This window comes from Cajanus cajan, chromosome 6 (genome assembly GCF_000230855.2).
Source record: "Cajanus cajan strain Asha chromosome 6, NIPB_CcT2T_4, whole genome shotgun sequence".
Taxonomy (NCBI): Eukaryota; Viridiplantae; Streptophyta; class Magnoliopsida; order Fabales; family Fabaceae; genus Cajanus; species Cajanus cajan.
The window spans coordinates 62,999,896-63,018,418 of NC_138522.1; the positions used below are offsets into that span (position 1 = coordinate 62,999,896).

General features: G+C 27.6%; 1 protein-coding gene across 1 annotated transcript; it reads left to right on the forward strand.

Annotated features, from left to right (window-relative positions):
• The first annotated feature begins 2,277 nt into the window (after nucleotides 1-2,277).
• On the forward strand, nucleotides 2,278-10,313 carry LOC109790100 (NAC domain-containing protein 21/22). Its single transcript, XM_020349203.3, has 3 exons — nucleotides 2,278-2,731; nucleotides 4,941-5,206; nucleotides 9,591-10,313. The coding sequence occupies exons 1-3, from the start codon at nucleotides 2,563-2,565 to the stop codon at nucleotides 9,969-9,971; spliced, it is 816 nt and encodes a 271-aa protein (XP_020204792.1). The 5' UTR covers nucleotides 2,278-2,562; the 3' UTR covers nucleotides 9,972-10,313.
• Nucleotides 10,314-18,523: the final 8,210 nt, after the last annotated feature.

Here is an 18,523-nt window from a genome sequence, read left to right on the forward strand (position 1 = left end):
AGGTCAATTTGATCCAACTTGATGAGTTAAATTGATTAAGTAAAAATTAGATCTAAAGAGTATTGAGTTTATTTGATCAAATATTTTTTCTTTTTAAGTAACACGTAAAATTAATAAAATAAGATTAAATATGCTTTTAGTCATTAAACAGAATTTATTTGATTTTAGTCTTTAAAAAAAAATTATGAACCAAATATTTTGATGTCTTAGACCAAAGCTGTTAATAGGAGAAAAAAAAAGTTCAAAAATGAGAAGTGAAAATCAAAAGAGAGTTTAGGAATTAAAACTATAAAAAAATTATTCTAAAACTAAAAATTGATAAAAGTTTACTGATAATAAAAATTAAAAAAAAACTCATGTAAAAGTCAAATCGAATTCAACAAACTCATTCTTCAAACTTGACTTAATGAATCAGGTCGAACTAATTTGACAATTCAACTATTACATATTATATATCAATAAGATGAACTATAATAACAATAATTAATATCAAACTTAAATACCTAAAATCTATTTTGAGTTTTCACCCCTAATTTGTACGTTGTGCCTGATTTATACATATATTAAAGAACACATACAAAACTTTGGCCTGTTAAAAGAAAAAAAAAAAGTATAACAACTAACAACGTGTAAATAAAAATGTTTAGAGTAACTAAATGGAATACATAAATGTGAATATTATTACTCGTAATTGTTATGTGTGGTCAAATAGTGGAAGAAAAGATCGGGGGGAGGAATCGCAATGTAGTCATCATCTGTCACATAGGCCTCCCCTAATTATTATATAATTTAGATGATACATGTTTTGACAAATATTCATTTTGTCTTCATCTACATTATTATTGCAATATTGCACCCCTCATTAACCAGCCAGAAACATCATAAACAAATCACCTATTAGAAACTCCATTTCAGATTAGTATGCAAAGTACAAAAACATGGCCTTATTATATAATTCACTGTTGGGTCCTCCATCACAAGGGCAAGAGGACCCCATATGGAAGACAATTAATCAGATTGCCCCACACTCTCGCATCATTCCAAACTATCATTTTGTGATCCAAAACGGAACAGATGGGACTTCCCAAGTTCATGATTGGCATTAAATTCTATTTCCAGCTACATGAAATTATTTCCCCTGTTTTATAGAGTTGTCCGTGTAATGTTAATTAAACTTACCTCACGTGCGTGTACAATTCAATCTTGGGACTTTTAATAGTTTATTAAAAAGCAATAATCAAGGGCACACAAATATGGATGATTCTAAATTAATAAACCAGTTCTCAAACTTTTCTACTATGCCCCCTGATTGGCATCACTGTGAAGCTTTTTATTTGTTTGCAACCTACCATATACAACCACACTTGTCCGTTGTGAATTTGAGTAAATTAAAAAAGTGCACCACAGAGAAAGACACAGCATAAATATTAAAAGAGTGCATGACGAAAGTACTCATGAGAAAAGAAGACGAAAAACGTGATTTTAGGACGATCTACAAGTAATAATCTTGATTCAATGTACCCTTTAAAAAATTAATACTCAACCTAAAAGCCAAAACTATCTAAGTGTTGGACTACCACCAACGAGGTCTTCTAGCTTGAGGAATTTGGACAAAACACCTCAAAAGTACTTCTAAAGTGAGACAACACAGATGCTGAAATTAATGAACTTTGTTTAAGGAAAGAGAAGAAAAGAAAAGTTTTTGAAAAAGTATTGGATTAGGGAAACTGTATCATAGAAAGGTATATACGTTTTTACAAGTATAAGGTTATAAAAAAAAATGTACAGAAGTGTAATTTAAATTTATATAATTATAATCATGTTTGAGCATATAAGATTATTACGGCAGTTCTCAATGAGGATTTACTTTGATCGAATTTGAAATTACTGATTGAGTTGAAAATTTTTACACCGGTTGATCCACGTACTTCATGTTGATCTGATCATTTATTTTATTCTGAAATATATTTTTTAATAAGAGGAACCTGAAATAAGATAAGAAATGAGAACAGGGGATTAGATTTTCTATGTGAAACGGTGTGAAGGAAAAGTTACTATCTTTAGCTTCTGATTAGTTATTGCTATGTAATAGTTTTTCCTCTAATTAAGGGAAGATAAGGAAGAAAAGAAAAAATTTCAATTTTCAATAATAAAGAAAAGGGGGGCATGGCATTTTGGAAGGTGTCTGTCAGTTATATTATTGTTCTACCCTTATTTGTCAAGGTTTCTTGTAACTTTGGTTTTTCTTGAAGCTTCCTATTATAACTAACCACTTACACAAGCATGCCCCTGCTGGAATATGCATTAAGAAACTCTAATGAAACGGCAAAGTCTGATATCTTTGTAACTATATATATTTAAGCGGCACCAACCTTTGTGGCTCTATACCAAGAGAGAGTAACCCCTCCAAGCTTCAATTATATACATTATCCACATTCCTAGCTAGCTTTATCCACATCTACAAAATACTCATTAGATTCTCCTCTCTCTCTTTCTCTACACAACTTTGTCATATCATATCCTAGATCTCCTTTCATTTCGCTTCCTTCAAACATCAAAATCATGGGTCTCAGAGACATTGGTGCTTCACTGCCTCCAGGGTTTAGGTTCTATCCGAGTGATGAGGAATTGGTGTGTCACTACCTCTACAAAAAGATCGCAAATGAGCAAGTTCTGAAGGGTACCTTGGTTGAAATTGACCTTCACATATGCGAACCATGGCAACTTCCTGGTATATACATATTCATTTCTAAAATTTGTTGTTTTCCTTTGTGTTCATGTCTTTGTTATAAGAAATGGAATGATTTCATGCATAGGGGTTGCTCCACATTCACAAAAAGTCTTTTCTGATCATAAACCTGTCTTGTGTCTAAAGCTACGTTCATAAACATATGCTGAGACAAGCATGTCTGGCATGTATTGTCAAATTAATACGGAGAAGTGACAAACACGCTTGTTTGATTCCATAAGAGAGTAGAGAGAGAGATGAGAGTGCAAGAAAATGAAAGGGTGGGGTGAGAGAAGAGGGTTATCACATTAACAGACACGACAATGCATTCAGTTCTTTAATCATTAACGCAATGCCAACTTGTTCATGAATACTCTGCCTCTATTAATAAATTATACTATAAAACATCCAGTTCTTTATATCATAATTTATTTATGTAATTAATATATTCCACTTGATATATTTGCCGGAATAATTGTTTTGTCTTTTGTATATATAGTTGGGTCTTTCGTTTTTCCTTCCCTATTAGCACATACCAAACATGTTCTTTCTTTGGCCTAGTATGTAAATGAAGATCCAAACCATGCTTTTGAGCTCTATATGCTACTTATAATATTAGCATGCATAAATTTTTCAATAACTACGTACGGAAGATGAAAATAAAATGAATGAAATTAAACTATCAAATAAGTTAATTTTTTTAAAAAAAAATTGAGAAGCTCTCATCTAACTTTTTATAAATTTTAAATTTATAAGAACTTTCATATGTAAATTAAGAATCAAATTAATACTCATTTTAATATAAAAGTTCTCGTGAAATAAAAATTAATTCCAAAACTAGGCGATAGTCTCTCTTTTTTTACTAGGCAATATATATAGGCCTTATTTGTACAAACTTTTAAATAATTATTAATTAGTACTTATCATCAATTAAGAAAATAAATTAAATTTAGCTTATACTAGAAACTCTTATTAATTTTCTCTAAAAGCTAATTTTAATAATTTATACATCCATCGATTTTAGCTAATTAGAGAAAAGGTTAATTTATTTTATCTTTTTTTCCCCTGTTTTTTCTTCATGCAATCCATTCTCTCCCCTTTTTTGTTTTTTTTTTTTTTTATAAGCCCGTTCTCTTCCTTTTTTCCTACTATTTTCTTCTTTCAGTTTTAATGGCTGCTAGCTACAAATCAAACATAAAATATATGCACACATATACAAGGCACATCCACCCTACTGTTCGTAGTACTCTTCATTTCATATAGAATTTATTTGAGTTAATTCTTTTTCATCATGATGAGTCAGTCTGGGCCATATTTTTAGAATTATTATATATATTTTTATATATTTAGAATATGCATTGTACATAGCTGGATTCGTTTGCTACTAATTCTGCTAGTGATCATTAGGTTTCCCAAACCAACCCCTAACAGGCTAATACAATATAGAGCCCTAGCTGGCAGCTTATTCGATTATTCATGCATATAATCGTGTCCCTTCATTTATTTATCATTTTCTTTTGGTTACACTGTCCCTTTAATTTTACGCTTTGGATAAATATATACATATATATCAAACATAGTAACTAGTATTTATTATAACAAAGTTTACAAAGCAATACTTTTTCCCCAAGCAACCAACACTGATCATGTTAATTAATATACACCGACACAGACATACGTGTATACATATTAATTACCTTTTTGTTGGACATGACTCGCTATCTAGCTAGTTGATTTTTACTCATTATTAGCATTATTCATATGTATGTGAAATACAAGAAAAGCTTTTTCTTGTGCATGAAAGGACATACATGATCTTTTTTGCGTAGAATATTTAGTGCTCTCTTTTCATGCACTATATCGTGAAAGGGAAGCTATGAAAGACGGTAAGAAGAGAGAGTAAAAAGAGGGTACGAAATCACATATATAGCAAACAGGCAAATACGTTGAAACTTCTAAGTAGCAACCACTACTACATGTTGGTGTCATCAAACACTATGGTGTGTTGTCACCTCTTTCTGGAAGGATTGGGAGCCTGAAAAATTCATGTCATTAATGAACTAGCCGACACATGATGACCTAACTATTTATTAATTCTAAGACACAATTGATTGAACATAGTACTAATAGTATTTTACCTTACCTTAGTATGTGTATGTCATGTGTTGTCTTAAAAATTGACGAGTGATGTTTTGATGCATGCGCAATGTAGAGGTGGCGAAGCTGAACGCGAACGAGTGGTACTTCTTCAGCTTCAGGGACCGCAAATATGCGACGGGGTTTCGGACCAATAGGGCAACGACATCTGGATACTGGAAAGCGACGGGGAAGGATCGTACGGTGATGGATCCAGCCACGCAAGAGGTTGTAGGGATGAGGAAGACGTTGGTGTTCTACAGGAACAGAGCTCCGAATGGCATCAAAACGGGGTGGATCATGCATGAGTTCCGCTTGGAGACCCCACACATGCCTCCAAAGGTTCCTTTCTACTTTCCTTCCTTTAATTAACTTTCGCTCGTGGGCTGCAACTTAAATTTTGTTTCCTTTCTTTTACCAACTTAATTGGTATAATTTTAATTTTAATTTTTGGAATGGTGTAATTTTTTTATAAAGTTAACCTTATAACATGATATTTTTTTTTTAAAAATATTATTTTGAGATTTGTTAAAAAGAAAATATGTTCTTTAGTAATGACTTTACTTTTTATAATGTTACTTATTTTTTTCTATGTAGAAAATGGTAGATAATGTTACTTCAATATGAATCACTACGAAAATAAATGTTACTTAGTAAAGATTTGTTGTTGATTAATGTTTATTAATATAAATTTTTAAAAAAATAAATTAATTAAAGTGTTTTGATGTGGTTGGTTTGATTGATGTAATTAATTAAAGATCAAAACTTGGAGGTGATTTGTGACTAAAGCTAGGAAAAGATTATTTGTCCTATTTAGTGTTTAAAATCCTTTATTTATGTTTCGCAAGCAGTTTTACAAATATTAGATGTGTAAGGATTAAAGCTTGCTATGTACACGAGTTATATACTTTTTTCTTTACAAAATAATTTAAATTAATTATAACAAGACATAATTCTATATATGCAAGCACATAACCTATATACTATTTTAATACTACCTCTTTTCACATAACAAATAAATGAGATATTTTTTAGTCTTAATTATAAAAAATATAAACTCACTTTTTAATGTGTTAATTATTAAATTTTTATATTTTTCATTTATTGTGAAAAGTTTATTAATGATATATTCACTCATTTATTATGAAAGTTGATACATTAATTGAACTATTAACAGTATAACTCACAACCTTAAATATAAAAATTATTTTTTGAATTATGAATAACATCATTAAATACAATTATTACTTAAACTATTTAATTTTATGAATATTTATGATATAAAACAATTTATAATATTATTAATTAAAATTGATTAATTTAACTATTTTTATTGATCTAACTTAATTATGATGAATTATTCACTTATTTTTTATATATATAAAATTAGTAGTGTTACTTTGTTTATAACATACTACTTTTGTTCCTTTTTAATTTTTGATTTTTTAGGAAAATTTTGTTTATATATTTATCTGTCATTTTCAAAGCTCAATACTACATTAATTATTATTTTGTCAATTAGTATACTTTATATCTCACTTAATTTTTAATTAATTTACACTTACAACTAACATGTATTTATTATGGAACAAAAATGAAGAAAAACATAATTAGAAACATTAAAATTATTGTATGAAAAAATAGAATTTTTTTATTACGTTTCATTAAATAACTGTTTAAAAAGGGATGAAAGTAGTAATATTAACATAAACATTAATGATTTGTACTAATAACAAGATATCTTTTACTAATAAATCATTTTATATATAAGTAATAGATGTATCCAGTGAGGAAATTATTTTTTATAAGAGTAAATTAAAAGAAATAAATTTAAATCTACAATCATATTTAAATGGCCGAGATTTTCTTTTTTCAAGGTTACATAATTGTTTTAAAATGATCATATCACTCGTGTTTTAATTTTGATATTTAATGATAAAAATTAGAAGTCAACGTTTATTTATTTGACTTTCACAAAATTCTCTCACTACATAGGAGTACATCTTATCTTATTAGTACATCAATTTTATTTATTTATATTTTTTTTTGGAAGGAAGTACATCAAATGTTAAAATTCATCATATTGTCAGTATAAACTATAGATCACCAATAATTTGATTTTCATTAGACAAAAACTATATTAATGAAGCTAATCTCCTAACGGTAACGCTGATATTATTTTGAGCAATAATGAATGACTTTTTTTTTTTGCCTTAGGTATAAAACAAATGTTTTTCAACATTATAAGATATACAGAAATCATTTATAATTAATTAACACTGTATTTATTGGTGATAGCCACATCTTTAAAATTTGTAATCAAAGTACTTTCATGCTAATTAATAATATTTGGTTCCAGGTTGTAAAAGTTGATCATGAGCTATCTGTTCATGTAATATGAAAAAAGAAAATCATATTTCGTGCATAGAACTTTGTATAAGTACTAAACATATTTAACACATGAATAAGTTGTGTTTGGTATCCACAACTTTATTAAAAATTTTAAAATTTAAAAACACGAAAATGGCTTCAAAATTTATATTGCATTGTTCTCAGAATCAAATTAGTAAAAAAAAAATGTTGCACAGGATGTGTGTGTGTGTGTGAGAGAGAACACAAAAAAAAAGTAACGAAATTCAGAAAGCCATAATCCTATGTTAGAAAGTTACAAGCATACTCAAAGAGTGTTTCCCAAATATTAATAATATATTAATACTCATGGATTCTAAGACATTATAGTTTACTTTTAAAATTAAAATATTTTAATATATTACACCCGTAAAAAATATTTTAACAAATCTAATTAAAGTCACAACTTACTAATATTTCCTTTAGAATAAAAAAAAAAACATATTAGCAAACCAACACACACATGTAATTAATGAATTTAGTTGTAATTGTAGAGAAGGATGTCTATATATATGCTCAACTCGACAGACCTTGTTGGTGAAAGTTGATGAATGAACAAGTGGGAATAGATTCTCCCTAAAAAGACATGACAAATTTTCCAATCTCTTTTTCCCCTCACGTGCATTGGATCCGTGGATCTGATCCACTTTAATTAGCAATAGGGGGTGGGGAAGGGCAGAGGAGATATATAGATAGATGCTTTTGTTCTTTAGATAAAGAAAATATATATTACATTTAATTATCATAAATTTTACTTTTTTAATTATATGATTCATTTCATCGTTAATTTAATGACGTGACATATATATATATATTTAGTCATGTCATCACATTATTACATGTTATGAATGTAACATAATCAAAGTGATCATAAATATCATTTTATGAAATTTTAAAATTTATAAAAATTAAAATCAACTATAAAACAATCAAAATGATCAAAACTATATACGGAACAAGCTAAATAATATTAATCTTTGTAATATCGGAGTCTGACTTGCCAAAAACTCAAGCTTATTTACTTGATATAGATCCTTAACAGAGAGTTGATATACAAAAGTTTTTTTTTTCTTATTAAAAAATTTGATGTAGAGACTTAAAAATGTTAGTTTTTATATTTATTTTGTTATTTAAGAAAATATTATTTTTAAAAACTATTATTTTATTTTTGTATAATTTTTTTTATAAAATTATTCTAATGGAGAAATGAAAAATTAACTTTTTTAAAATAAAAATAAAATTTCAATGCGATAAAAATATTATATTATTTTATTTACTTATTTAATATATTAAAAATCTTTAAATAATATTTATAAATATTTATAAACAACTAAATAGATTTTTATGATTCTTAATTGAGAAGAATTATGTCAAAATTTATGATTTTACATTAATGATGATTTCGAAGTATAAAAAAATTTATTGTTTACTCAAAGCCTCATAAAGGTCTTACCATTCCCATTAAAGTTATGTCTTCACTCAAAAGTTTGTTTAAATGCCTAACGTACAAACATACCTTCAAATACCGTATTAATTAATGGATTTACACTAATATGTAGGCCAACTAGTTTAATTTTTTAATAGATTAATAAGTATATATATAATTTCAAAATTTTATAATAAACATTTAATACAACAGAAATTATAACAATATATTACTATCACTATATTATTTATATTTATTTAAACAAACTGTTTGTTAAATTAAAAAGAATTTTATATAAGAATGATTTGAAGTTTGATTTCGTTTTAACGAAACAAACATTTCAAAATAATTTAATTTAACTTATTTAGCAAATAGACCTAATTTGGCTTGAGGTTAATGTGAACAAGCTAGGTGATAAACTTGTCCTATACTTAATCCCTAACCAAAATCAAATAAATCCACGTTTATAAAAAATTAGAAGAAAAAAAATACATTTAAAAACGAAAACCTTTTATAAACACCTGCAACACCAGATAAAAACACTCTTGTAACATCCCTTTTATTTTTTTAAAATTAAAAATAAAATATTTGGTTGACTCAATATTTGTTGTCCTGTGGACGGGTGTCTCCAAATGAAAGAGTCCAAAAGAAGGGAACCCTAAATGAAAATAAATAGAATGCATCAAATAACTGGCTTGCAGCATGTTATACAGAATTCAGATAATGATTGTAGTAGTGAGTGACGTAATAAAAGAATTAAAGTGTTGTTTACTTTGTTGTGCTTGCCCTGTATTTTTGGCGTGAGGATAAAGTTTCTTTACGCGTATAGTTGGATTTCACATTGTAGTTTTGCTAAATGATTAGGTCAAATTGTTGTTGATTACATTTCAGGAGGACTGGGTGTTGTGCAGAGTCTTCCACAAAAGCAAAGAAGAGAACAGTTCCAAACAACTCATGTATGAGACAACAACACCACCTTCGTCCCTAACTTTGGCTTCGTCATCTCCACCAAACCAAACCATGCCTCCTGGTGGGTACAACAGATTCTCCTCCTCCATGCCAACCCATCATCATCATCATTTCAACCCAAACCAAAGCACTTCTTTGCTCTTCTCTCGCACCAACACTACTCAAATTAGTTGCAAACCTCATGATGATGGATATGCCTTCTTGTGGGACATGGAACTAGAAGATGGCGTCGCATCAAACTTGGACGCAATAAGATTCGAGGTCGATAACAATAATAATAATAACAACATGGTGTTGCTATAAAAATGTCTTATGTTATGTTAATTAATTATGTGTGTACATATACATATATATGGTTCATATATCTCGTAAATTGTCAAGATTCGTTGATTTGTCATGTATTTATATTTATATGGTGTCTGGCTATGAGGGACAAGTCACACATGATAGATTGGGATTAGTTGTTCCAATTAAGGTTGTGGTATATTGTTCAAGTATAATAGGGTAATAGTGTGGTCCATTAGGGTTTTCGTAATTTTATATTATTTACTTTTATTATTTTACAGTACGTTTTGTTCATATGTAATTAGAATTGGTTATACTTTGTCTTCTTTATATAATTTCTTTTTATTGTCATGACTTAAATTTCATATATATGTGTAACCTATAATTAGTTAAGGGACTAGCTAGCATGCTGAAGCTTTATGAGACGACTTTGATTTGGAAGGGACCGCACATTATATATAGTACTTTAAAGGATGGTTTATCTCGTACTTAAAGACATATCTTTGGTGAATTAAAAAAAAATGTTGGAGTAACAGAAGAGTGGAGAAAAAGAAAAGGAAAAGAAAAAGGTGCAGCCACTTAATTAGCTTTTCAATACGATAATTGTAATTATTGTATGACTCGATCGATATTGTATGACTCGATCGATATAAGTAAAATATTCTTGAGCACAATTAATAATGAGTATATAACATTATTAATGAAATAGTATTAATTAAGTATTATGTTTAAAATAAAAGTACTCATTAATTATAGAAATATACAATTTTTTCTTTGAATAGTACTATTACATATTATATTCATTAACCAACAAGTGGTTCATTCGGACGGTAAATTTGGTCTCTTGTACAAGTAATAATAGGTTCGAAAATGATTTTAATATACATTTATTCATATAAATAAATTCAAATATATATTAATGTGTGTATAATGTAAAACTGCTTAATAATGTGTAGTACTTATTGTATACTACATTTACATTATATAATAACATCTTTTGTGAATTAAAAATATAATGTCACACTAAGGTAGAAGAGTGGAGAAAATGTAAAGAAAACAAAAAGGTGCAGCCATTTAGATTTTTTTTTTTTTTTTGTGACTTGAAATTGAATATAGGATGTCTATTGATGCGTGATATGGAATCCATCTATATACGTCATTGCTTAGATTGATATGATTTGTCCTGACTTGAGAAGCACACAAATTATTCTAGGTAGTGATTGGTTAATAAGTCTTTCATTCTTAATTAAACTATTTTTTCATGTGAATATAAATTATTATCATGAATAGGATTCCTAATTTTTCTATAAAATATGTTTGATAATTTTATTTTCAAAAACAATATATTTACAGTCAATTATCACGATTTTTTTTTGGATACCTTCAACTATCATATGATCTTGTATGTTTAATAACTTTATATTGAAATATATATCACGGTAAAGTTTTGTTAAAACCTATAACTTAATAATGTTTTCTTCATACCAAATCATGAATTAACATTTTTAAGAATCTTTTGTATAATGAATTTTTTTTAATGTTTTTATCTAACATAGAAACTTCTATTTAATTTCCTATGATTGTTAAAAAAAACACTGTAAATAATGGTAGTTGTTGATTTAAAAAATAATAAAAATTTAAATATAAAATATCTTAAAATAAAATGGAGTCCAACGAAAGTTATTACAATATACACTATACAATAAAATTTATTATTACTGACAATTATTTAACGGTAATAAATTAATTACTTTTATTTTATTATTTAATAAAAATATTAATAACTAATATATAATAGTAATAATTAAAAAAGTATTAACATCACACCAAAATTTACTATTAGCGACAATTATTTATTAAAAAAAATTTAGATCCACATCGACTAGAAATAAGATAATTAAAGAGTATATAAATGGATAATAACTCTCACCTTACAAGTTTGTTTTGTAAGGCTGGGTTAGACCTATAACTTACCATTCTAAGTTGGTATGAGATTACTCACCATTATCAAACTCAATAGTCCCTAAACTTAAGGGGACTGACTATGGATAAGATAATTAAAAAAATAAGAAAATTAAAAAACATATATAAGTAGAAGACAACCCTCATCTTACAAGTTCCACAAAAAACATATATAAGTAGAAGACAACCCTCATCTTACAAGTTTTACATATCAACTAGAAATAAGGTAATTAAAAAATATATATAAGTAGAAGACAATCCTTATCTTACAAGTCTCACATCCGACCATTATAAAAAATTTTACCAGTATTTAAAATAATTGCGGCTAAATGTTTTAGCGACACTGCATACAATAGCTAATGTGAAAATGACAGTAAAAGATTTTGTAGCAATTTTTATTGCGACTAGAAGTCATATTAAATATCACTAAAAATCTATTTTGTTGTAGTGATATATTTCTTTATAACGTGTATAAACTTTATTCCACACTCAAATTCGCTTCACTTCGAAACATACATGACTATCCACCATTCTCTCAATCTCTCTTTTTTTTTTTTTTTTTTTTCTATTCTGCTTCTTTTCTTCGCGTCGTGTTCATTTCTTTTCTTTTATGTCTTAGACACTCGATATATCTACGAGTATATTATATCTCAACTAATTTGATGTAGATCTACTTAAGAGAGCAAAGTTCTCCCAATTCAATGCTTACTTATTTAATAGGTAATGCTAATACTCTTTTACAACACCCATCACCTAATAATCTTTTCAATAACTATTAACAAAATTTTACATTATAAACTAAATTAGATCAAACCATTAACCTATAGTGGTTGGGATAAATGCATGAAAATTTAAGTTATCTTAATTTCGTCTTTGTAACTTTTATTTTTATGAATAAATCACATACTTTCTTTATTTAACATTATACTTATTTAAATAAGATATCAAATTCAAAAACTTGTAATTAAAAAAATGTGATTAAGATAGAAAATTTAACTAAAAATGATCAGTCAAATTTTTTTACAGATATTAGATATCAACAAAATGTAATTAAAGTGATGAACTCTTCTCATTAATAAGATGATTATCTCCAAAAATAACTAAATTAATAAGAGGATTTGTAATTCAAGTTTGCATCTTGTATTACTTAAAATTTAGGGAGTATTTTATTTTTCTTTAATTGATCTCATTATCCTTTGTACTTTATCAAATCCATATATTATTCAATTTGATGAGATGGCGTATTTACGTTCATACATTGTGAAAAGGATTTATTTGGTAAAAAAATGTCCCTATGTACGATAATCCTTCAAGTGAACAATAATTATATAATACTGCATATAAGATTAATCTCTAATTTAGTAAATTGAAAATACCTAACTAGATAAAAAAAAATCCATAAATTATTCAACTTTAAGGTTTTTCAAGTTGTACAGTTTGTGGTTGAGTACCATTTGTTCTCCCTATCATATAATTTTGTGTATAAAGAAGTAAAAAAATAATATCAAAATTGAATATGGTGAGACTAATTAATATAAACGATACAATTCATCCAACGATAAATATAATTTTAATTATCGAATATAATTTGAATTATTGAGTGATGACACGATCAAACCCAAATAAAAATGTTGACTTGAATCGCGTGCATATCCATCGCTAATGGGGACGGACCCCCAATAATCTAATATGAAAGTTAAATCGTAAAAACCATAAACAAATCTATATGAAAAACATTAGTTTATACATTATTCTTGAGCTTTTCTATTCTTAATACTAGGGAGGGCCGAATTGAAGTCCAAAAAACCAATTACACTGGGATCTTACATTCTTCATAGTTTCAACTATAGAAATTATTTTTTAGCTATCTTGCAAACTTCTTAGTATAATTCATCCAAGTTGTACCACCACCGAGGTCCACCGGGGTCATACCTGGACCTCGGTTATACCGAGATCCTAACATGACATATCGGCCAATGTAAGCTGACTTAAATCTCGAGATAAACGAAACTGATATCTCAATATATAAGCAACATCAAACATATAACACGTGCCGATAATGATCGACATAACCATAATTAACCCACCTCGGACAACTGCTAAGGCGGTTACATCGAAAAACCGCACAACCCAGGTAAACAATAAGAATGAGAATACACAATGGAAGAGGAACTAACTTGATCGTCGGAGTCCTTTTTGCAGGTACATCCGAGACGCTCGAGCAAGGAGACCGGAGAGAAGGCACTCAACCTGTTGATCGATCTTACACAACCTCGATTATATCCAGCAGTCAGGACGACTTATCCGAATTGGGAAGACGACCTGATTCGTGTAAGTACACAAGTTATATAATGTTTAGAAGTTCTTGGTAACGTTGCAAAAAATAAAAATAAAATATAACTCTGGTATTATATATATAATGTTCTTTTGTAACGAACATTTGAGGTTGAATTAATTATTTATTAAACATTACAAAATTTAAACTTTGATTCTTTATCACTCGGAATTATAATTGTTTGTCACCTCTTTCTTTTTCTAGTGTGTGTATTAATTTTAATGAGAAGATGAATTATTTCATTTTAAGGTTAGGACTTAGGACGTTATATATGATAAGAATTTTATTAAGGAAGTGGATAATAGTTAAACTCAATCATACAAAATCAGCTGATTTATAAGGTATTGATTGTCCCACTTATATACTATTTAATTATCTTATCTCTAGTCAATGTAAAATTTGAGTTTTTTTTAATACATCCATTCATGTCTAGACTATTGGATTTAGTATGTGAATAAATGATAGATAATCTAATACGCTCATTCACGTATAGACTATTGAATTTAGTACGTGAATAAATGATAGGTAATCCTTTTAATGATCTAGAATAGGTAGAATTTAGATTTTTTTCAATACAATCCCTCACATCCAATAATATTATATTTGATACGTGTATCAATAGTGATAACCATTTTTAAATAGTTTTGATATCATTTTAATAAAATGATTAATAGTTTAATTCAACTTTACAAAATTAACTTAAAAGATAAAAATTATCTTTCATTTATATACCTTTTAATTGTCTTATTTTTAATTGATGTGAGATTTTGATTTTTGCTAATAAACTTTACAATAATTTATTTAAAAGATTTCGTTATAAATAAATCCTTAATTTGTAGCCTTAGCTAGCCATCAATGTCGCAACTCAAACCCCCCAATTTATCCAATCTCATCAATAAAAGGTATCATAGCCGTGGGTACGTAGGATAGGATCGATATTAGGATTCTCATTAACATACCATGCCCAAAATCGCATAACACAGACGTGTAGATCGACCATAGGTAGGAACAATGTTTTCGTCAAACAAGTTTGAAAATAAGCACACATTAATTTGACATATATGTTTGAAGCATGCATGTGAGAAAAGCTTGACAAGTGAAACGGGAATCTTCCGTCTATTCATGTTTTAATTAGACTCCTAATTAGATCTTTCGTAACCTATGGTAAATTAAATCTATTATATAAATAATCAAGTGCATGGACAACACACATCGAATGACAAATCAAATGCTATCAAAGAAAAAAGTGCACGTGGTCGATATAAGCATACATAACTTTTTCTATCTCTAGATTAAAGTAAAAAAAAAAAAGGGGCAGAGATCAAGGCAGACACAGCTTGAGATCTTAATTTGTCTCTCCTATTTTGCCTTTTTTTAATTTCTATGGGTAGTCACTTCAATGTTAATCAATGAAGCTCTAGTCATATGGTGCTTTAATTATTTTCTAACGTATTTCACTGTGCGTTAGTTATTTGTCGGTACACTAATTGATTGACATTGAAATGTGTCGCATATATATGAAAAGAGATTCTTCAATTCCACATCGCATATATATATATATATATATATATATGGTTAGCTTTAATTAGTTTGCTTTTTCTCTTTTTTCTGTTTCCTTAATTAATTTTTATTTCATTGTTGAATGTTACATTGAAGGCCACAGCTTAGCTAGACTTCAGTCGATAGTTAAACGATCTAATTAAAAGGGGCTTAAATAATTGAGGCTGAGGTCCATAATTGAGAGATGATTATTTAATATTTTGAGAAGATTTTTAAAGAAAATGAATTGTTTTTGGAAAATAAATGAATAATCTTGAAACACATTGAAAATGAGACTTGGGTGTTGTAGCAATCAAAGACAAGTTAGTGTGACATCAGTGATTGGCTAGAATTATTAGTAAGATTGGTCCACCATCAATGGACACAGACCTGAGGGAACAAGAAATTTAGGAAGGAACTGCAGAGAAACAGTAGTAATACGTATGAAGAAAGGTTCTTGTTGGCATTGGCATAAACATCGATCATGCAAGTGTTAAATAGACAAATTATCAGGTTTAGCACATGCATGTCATTTTGTGTTGCCTAGTTATTCTCTTGTTTTTTTTTTTTTTTTTATCTCTTAGTTCCATCATTGATTTTGAAAAGTGGCTTTGGAATGGTATCTAATTTCTTCATCTGCTATATCTAATTTCTTAACACCTCCATGCACGTCCACTTTTGTTGTGTTGTGAAGTAATTAATTTTCTAGGCTATATCAAATTGAACCCTTTTGTTCTTATTATGTGCCTATAAATATGTTTGAATATATATCCTTCTTAGTGTTAAACTAAATTAATTTTATCTAAGATTATCTTAGAGAGAATTTAACTCTTCAAAATCTCTTAATCCTATAACTTTAAAATAACAATTCGATAATTTAATCATATATTAAATATAATTAAATTTCAACATCTAAAATACAGTGTTGCAATCATACTCGTAATACACCGCAGAACTTAGAAACTATATACTTATACTTTGACATCCACTACACAAATTAAAACATATATCTGAATAGTATATGGTGAGGTTGAAATCACATCGGTCAAAAATAATGAATATATCACATGATGTTAAATGATTCCAAATATGTGACTAATCAACAAAAAAATATTAACTAATTCAAGAGATTTACTATAACATAGAAACCACAATCAATGCTTAACTGCCTAGCATAAACATATTGTTAATAAACTTTTCTGTAAGTATTTTTAGGATAAAAAAATATAAAATTAATTAATTTTTTTTATAAATTAAAATTAACTTATACATAAATAAAAAAATAAAAAAAAAATTAATATAAGAGTTTTTACAAACTTATTTATTTTGAACAATCTTTTTTCCCTAATTATAAATACTTATGGGGAAATTTATATAAATAAACCCTAATTATGGAAGCATAAGCTAATTTGAACCTAACCATTTGGTTAAAGCAATCAACTCATATAGAATGACAGAAAGAAAAGGCTTGAGCACTCTAGCAAAAACTACAAAATTAATATAATAAAAATAGGCAAATAATATTAATATATAAAATTTGAAAAATGAGCTCGTAGACTTGTGCTAGAACCGACTTTGAACTAGCTACCTAACTGAATCAATACTGATTGAGAAATCCTCTAAATGTCCAATATGAAAAGAGAAGGCATGAAGAAAGTAATTAATCCAATCCAAGTGTAGAAAGTTTGGGCCTTTCAGTCCAAGCACAGTTGGATCAATAAGTCCATGATTTGCATGAGTATCAAGCCTAATAAGCACCTGATGAGCAAAAAAAGCCTAATACTCATTACATTTAAGGGTGAGCAAAAATAAAAAAGAATCAAAAGAACCAATCCAAATTTAAAACCAAATTGATCTATTTTTCAAAAATTAGAACCAAATTTAGAAAAACCAAACCCAATTTATTAAGATAAATTACATAAACCCATACGTGATATGACTTTCAGATGTTAATAAAATAGTATCTAAACATTTATTAAGTATATGTTATATAACTTTGTTAAAAAAAGTTATTTATAAAAAGTTTAAAATTAGTTCGGTTTTAAAAATTGGTTCAATTTTTTTTTTTAAATTATTTGTTACCTCTTTGTTTAAAGTTTAAACTTTACATTTAAAAAATAATAATAAATATTTATTAAATAAATACACTAATTAAATGAACAATAATGAGAACTACTACTTACATTCCCCTATTCCATTGTCATCTCTATCCATTACATGTTAATATCTTGATCTGTTTATTATTTGAGAGAAAAAAAAATTCATAACAAAGTACATAGAAAATGGGTTTCTATTTATTTTTGAAGAAAGTTGTTTTGTAAAATGTTAACAAGTATTAAAATTTTAAAATACATATGGTCATATTTAAAAAAAAAATGACTAACATAACTGTTTAAAAGAATAAAAATCAAATTATACATATAATATAACTATTAACAAATAATTAAAATGTCATTTAAATTTAGTATAACAAAATATTTTCAAAAATTTTAAACTAATTATAATTTTTGATACTCAATCAATCCTCAACAATGGTCTGTATCAAATTTGAATAAAAAATAAAATTTACACAAATCCAATAATGTAAGTTTTCAGATAATGAGTTTCATCGGTACGGATACAGGTTTGACGAAACCAATTCAACTCGACTCGTGAATTACAATAGGAAAATGGATGCACAGTGTCACGCGGATTGGGATTCTCTGCAGTCAGAGTGAGAAAGAAACTTAAATCT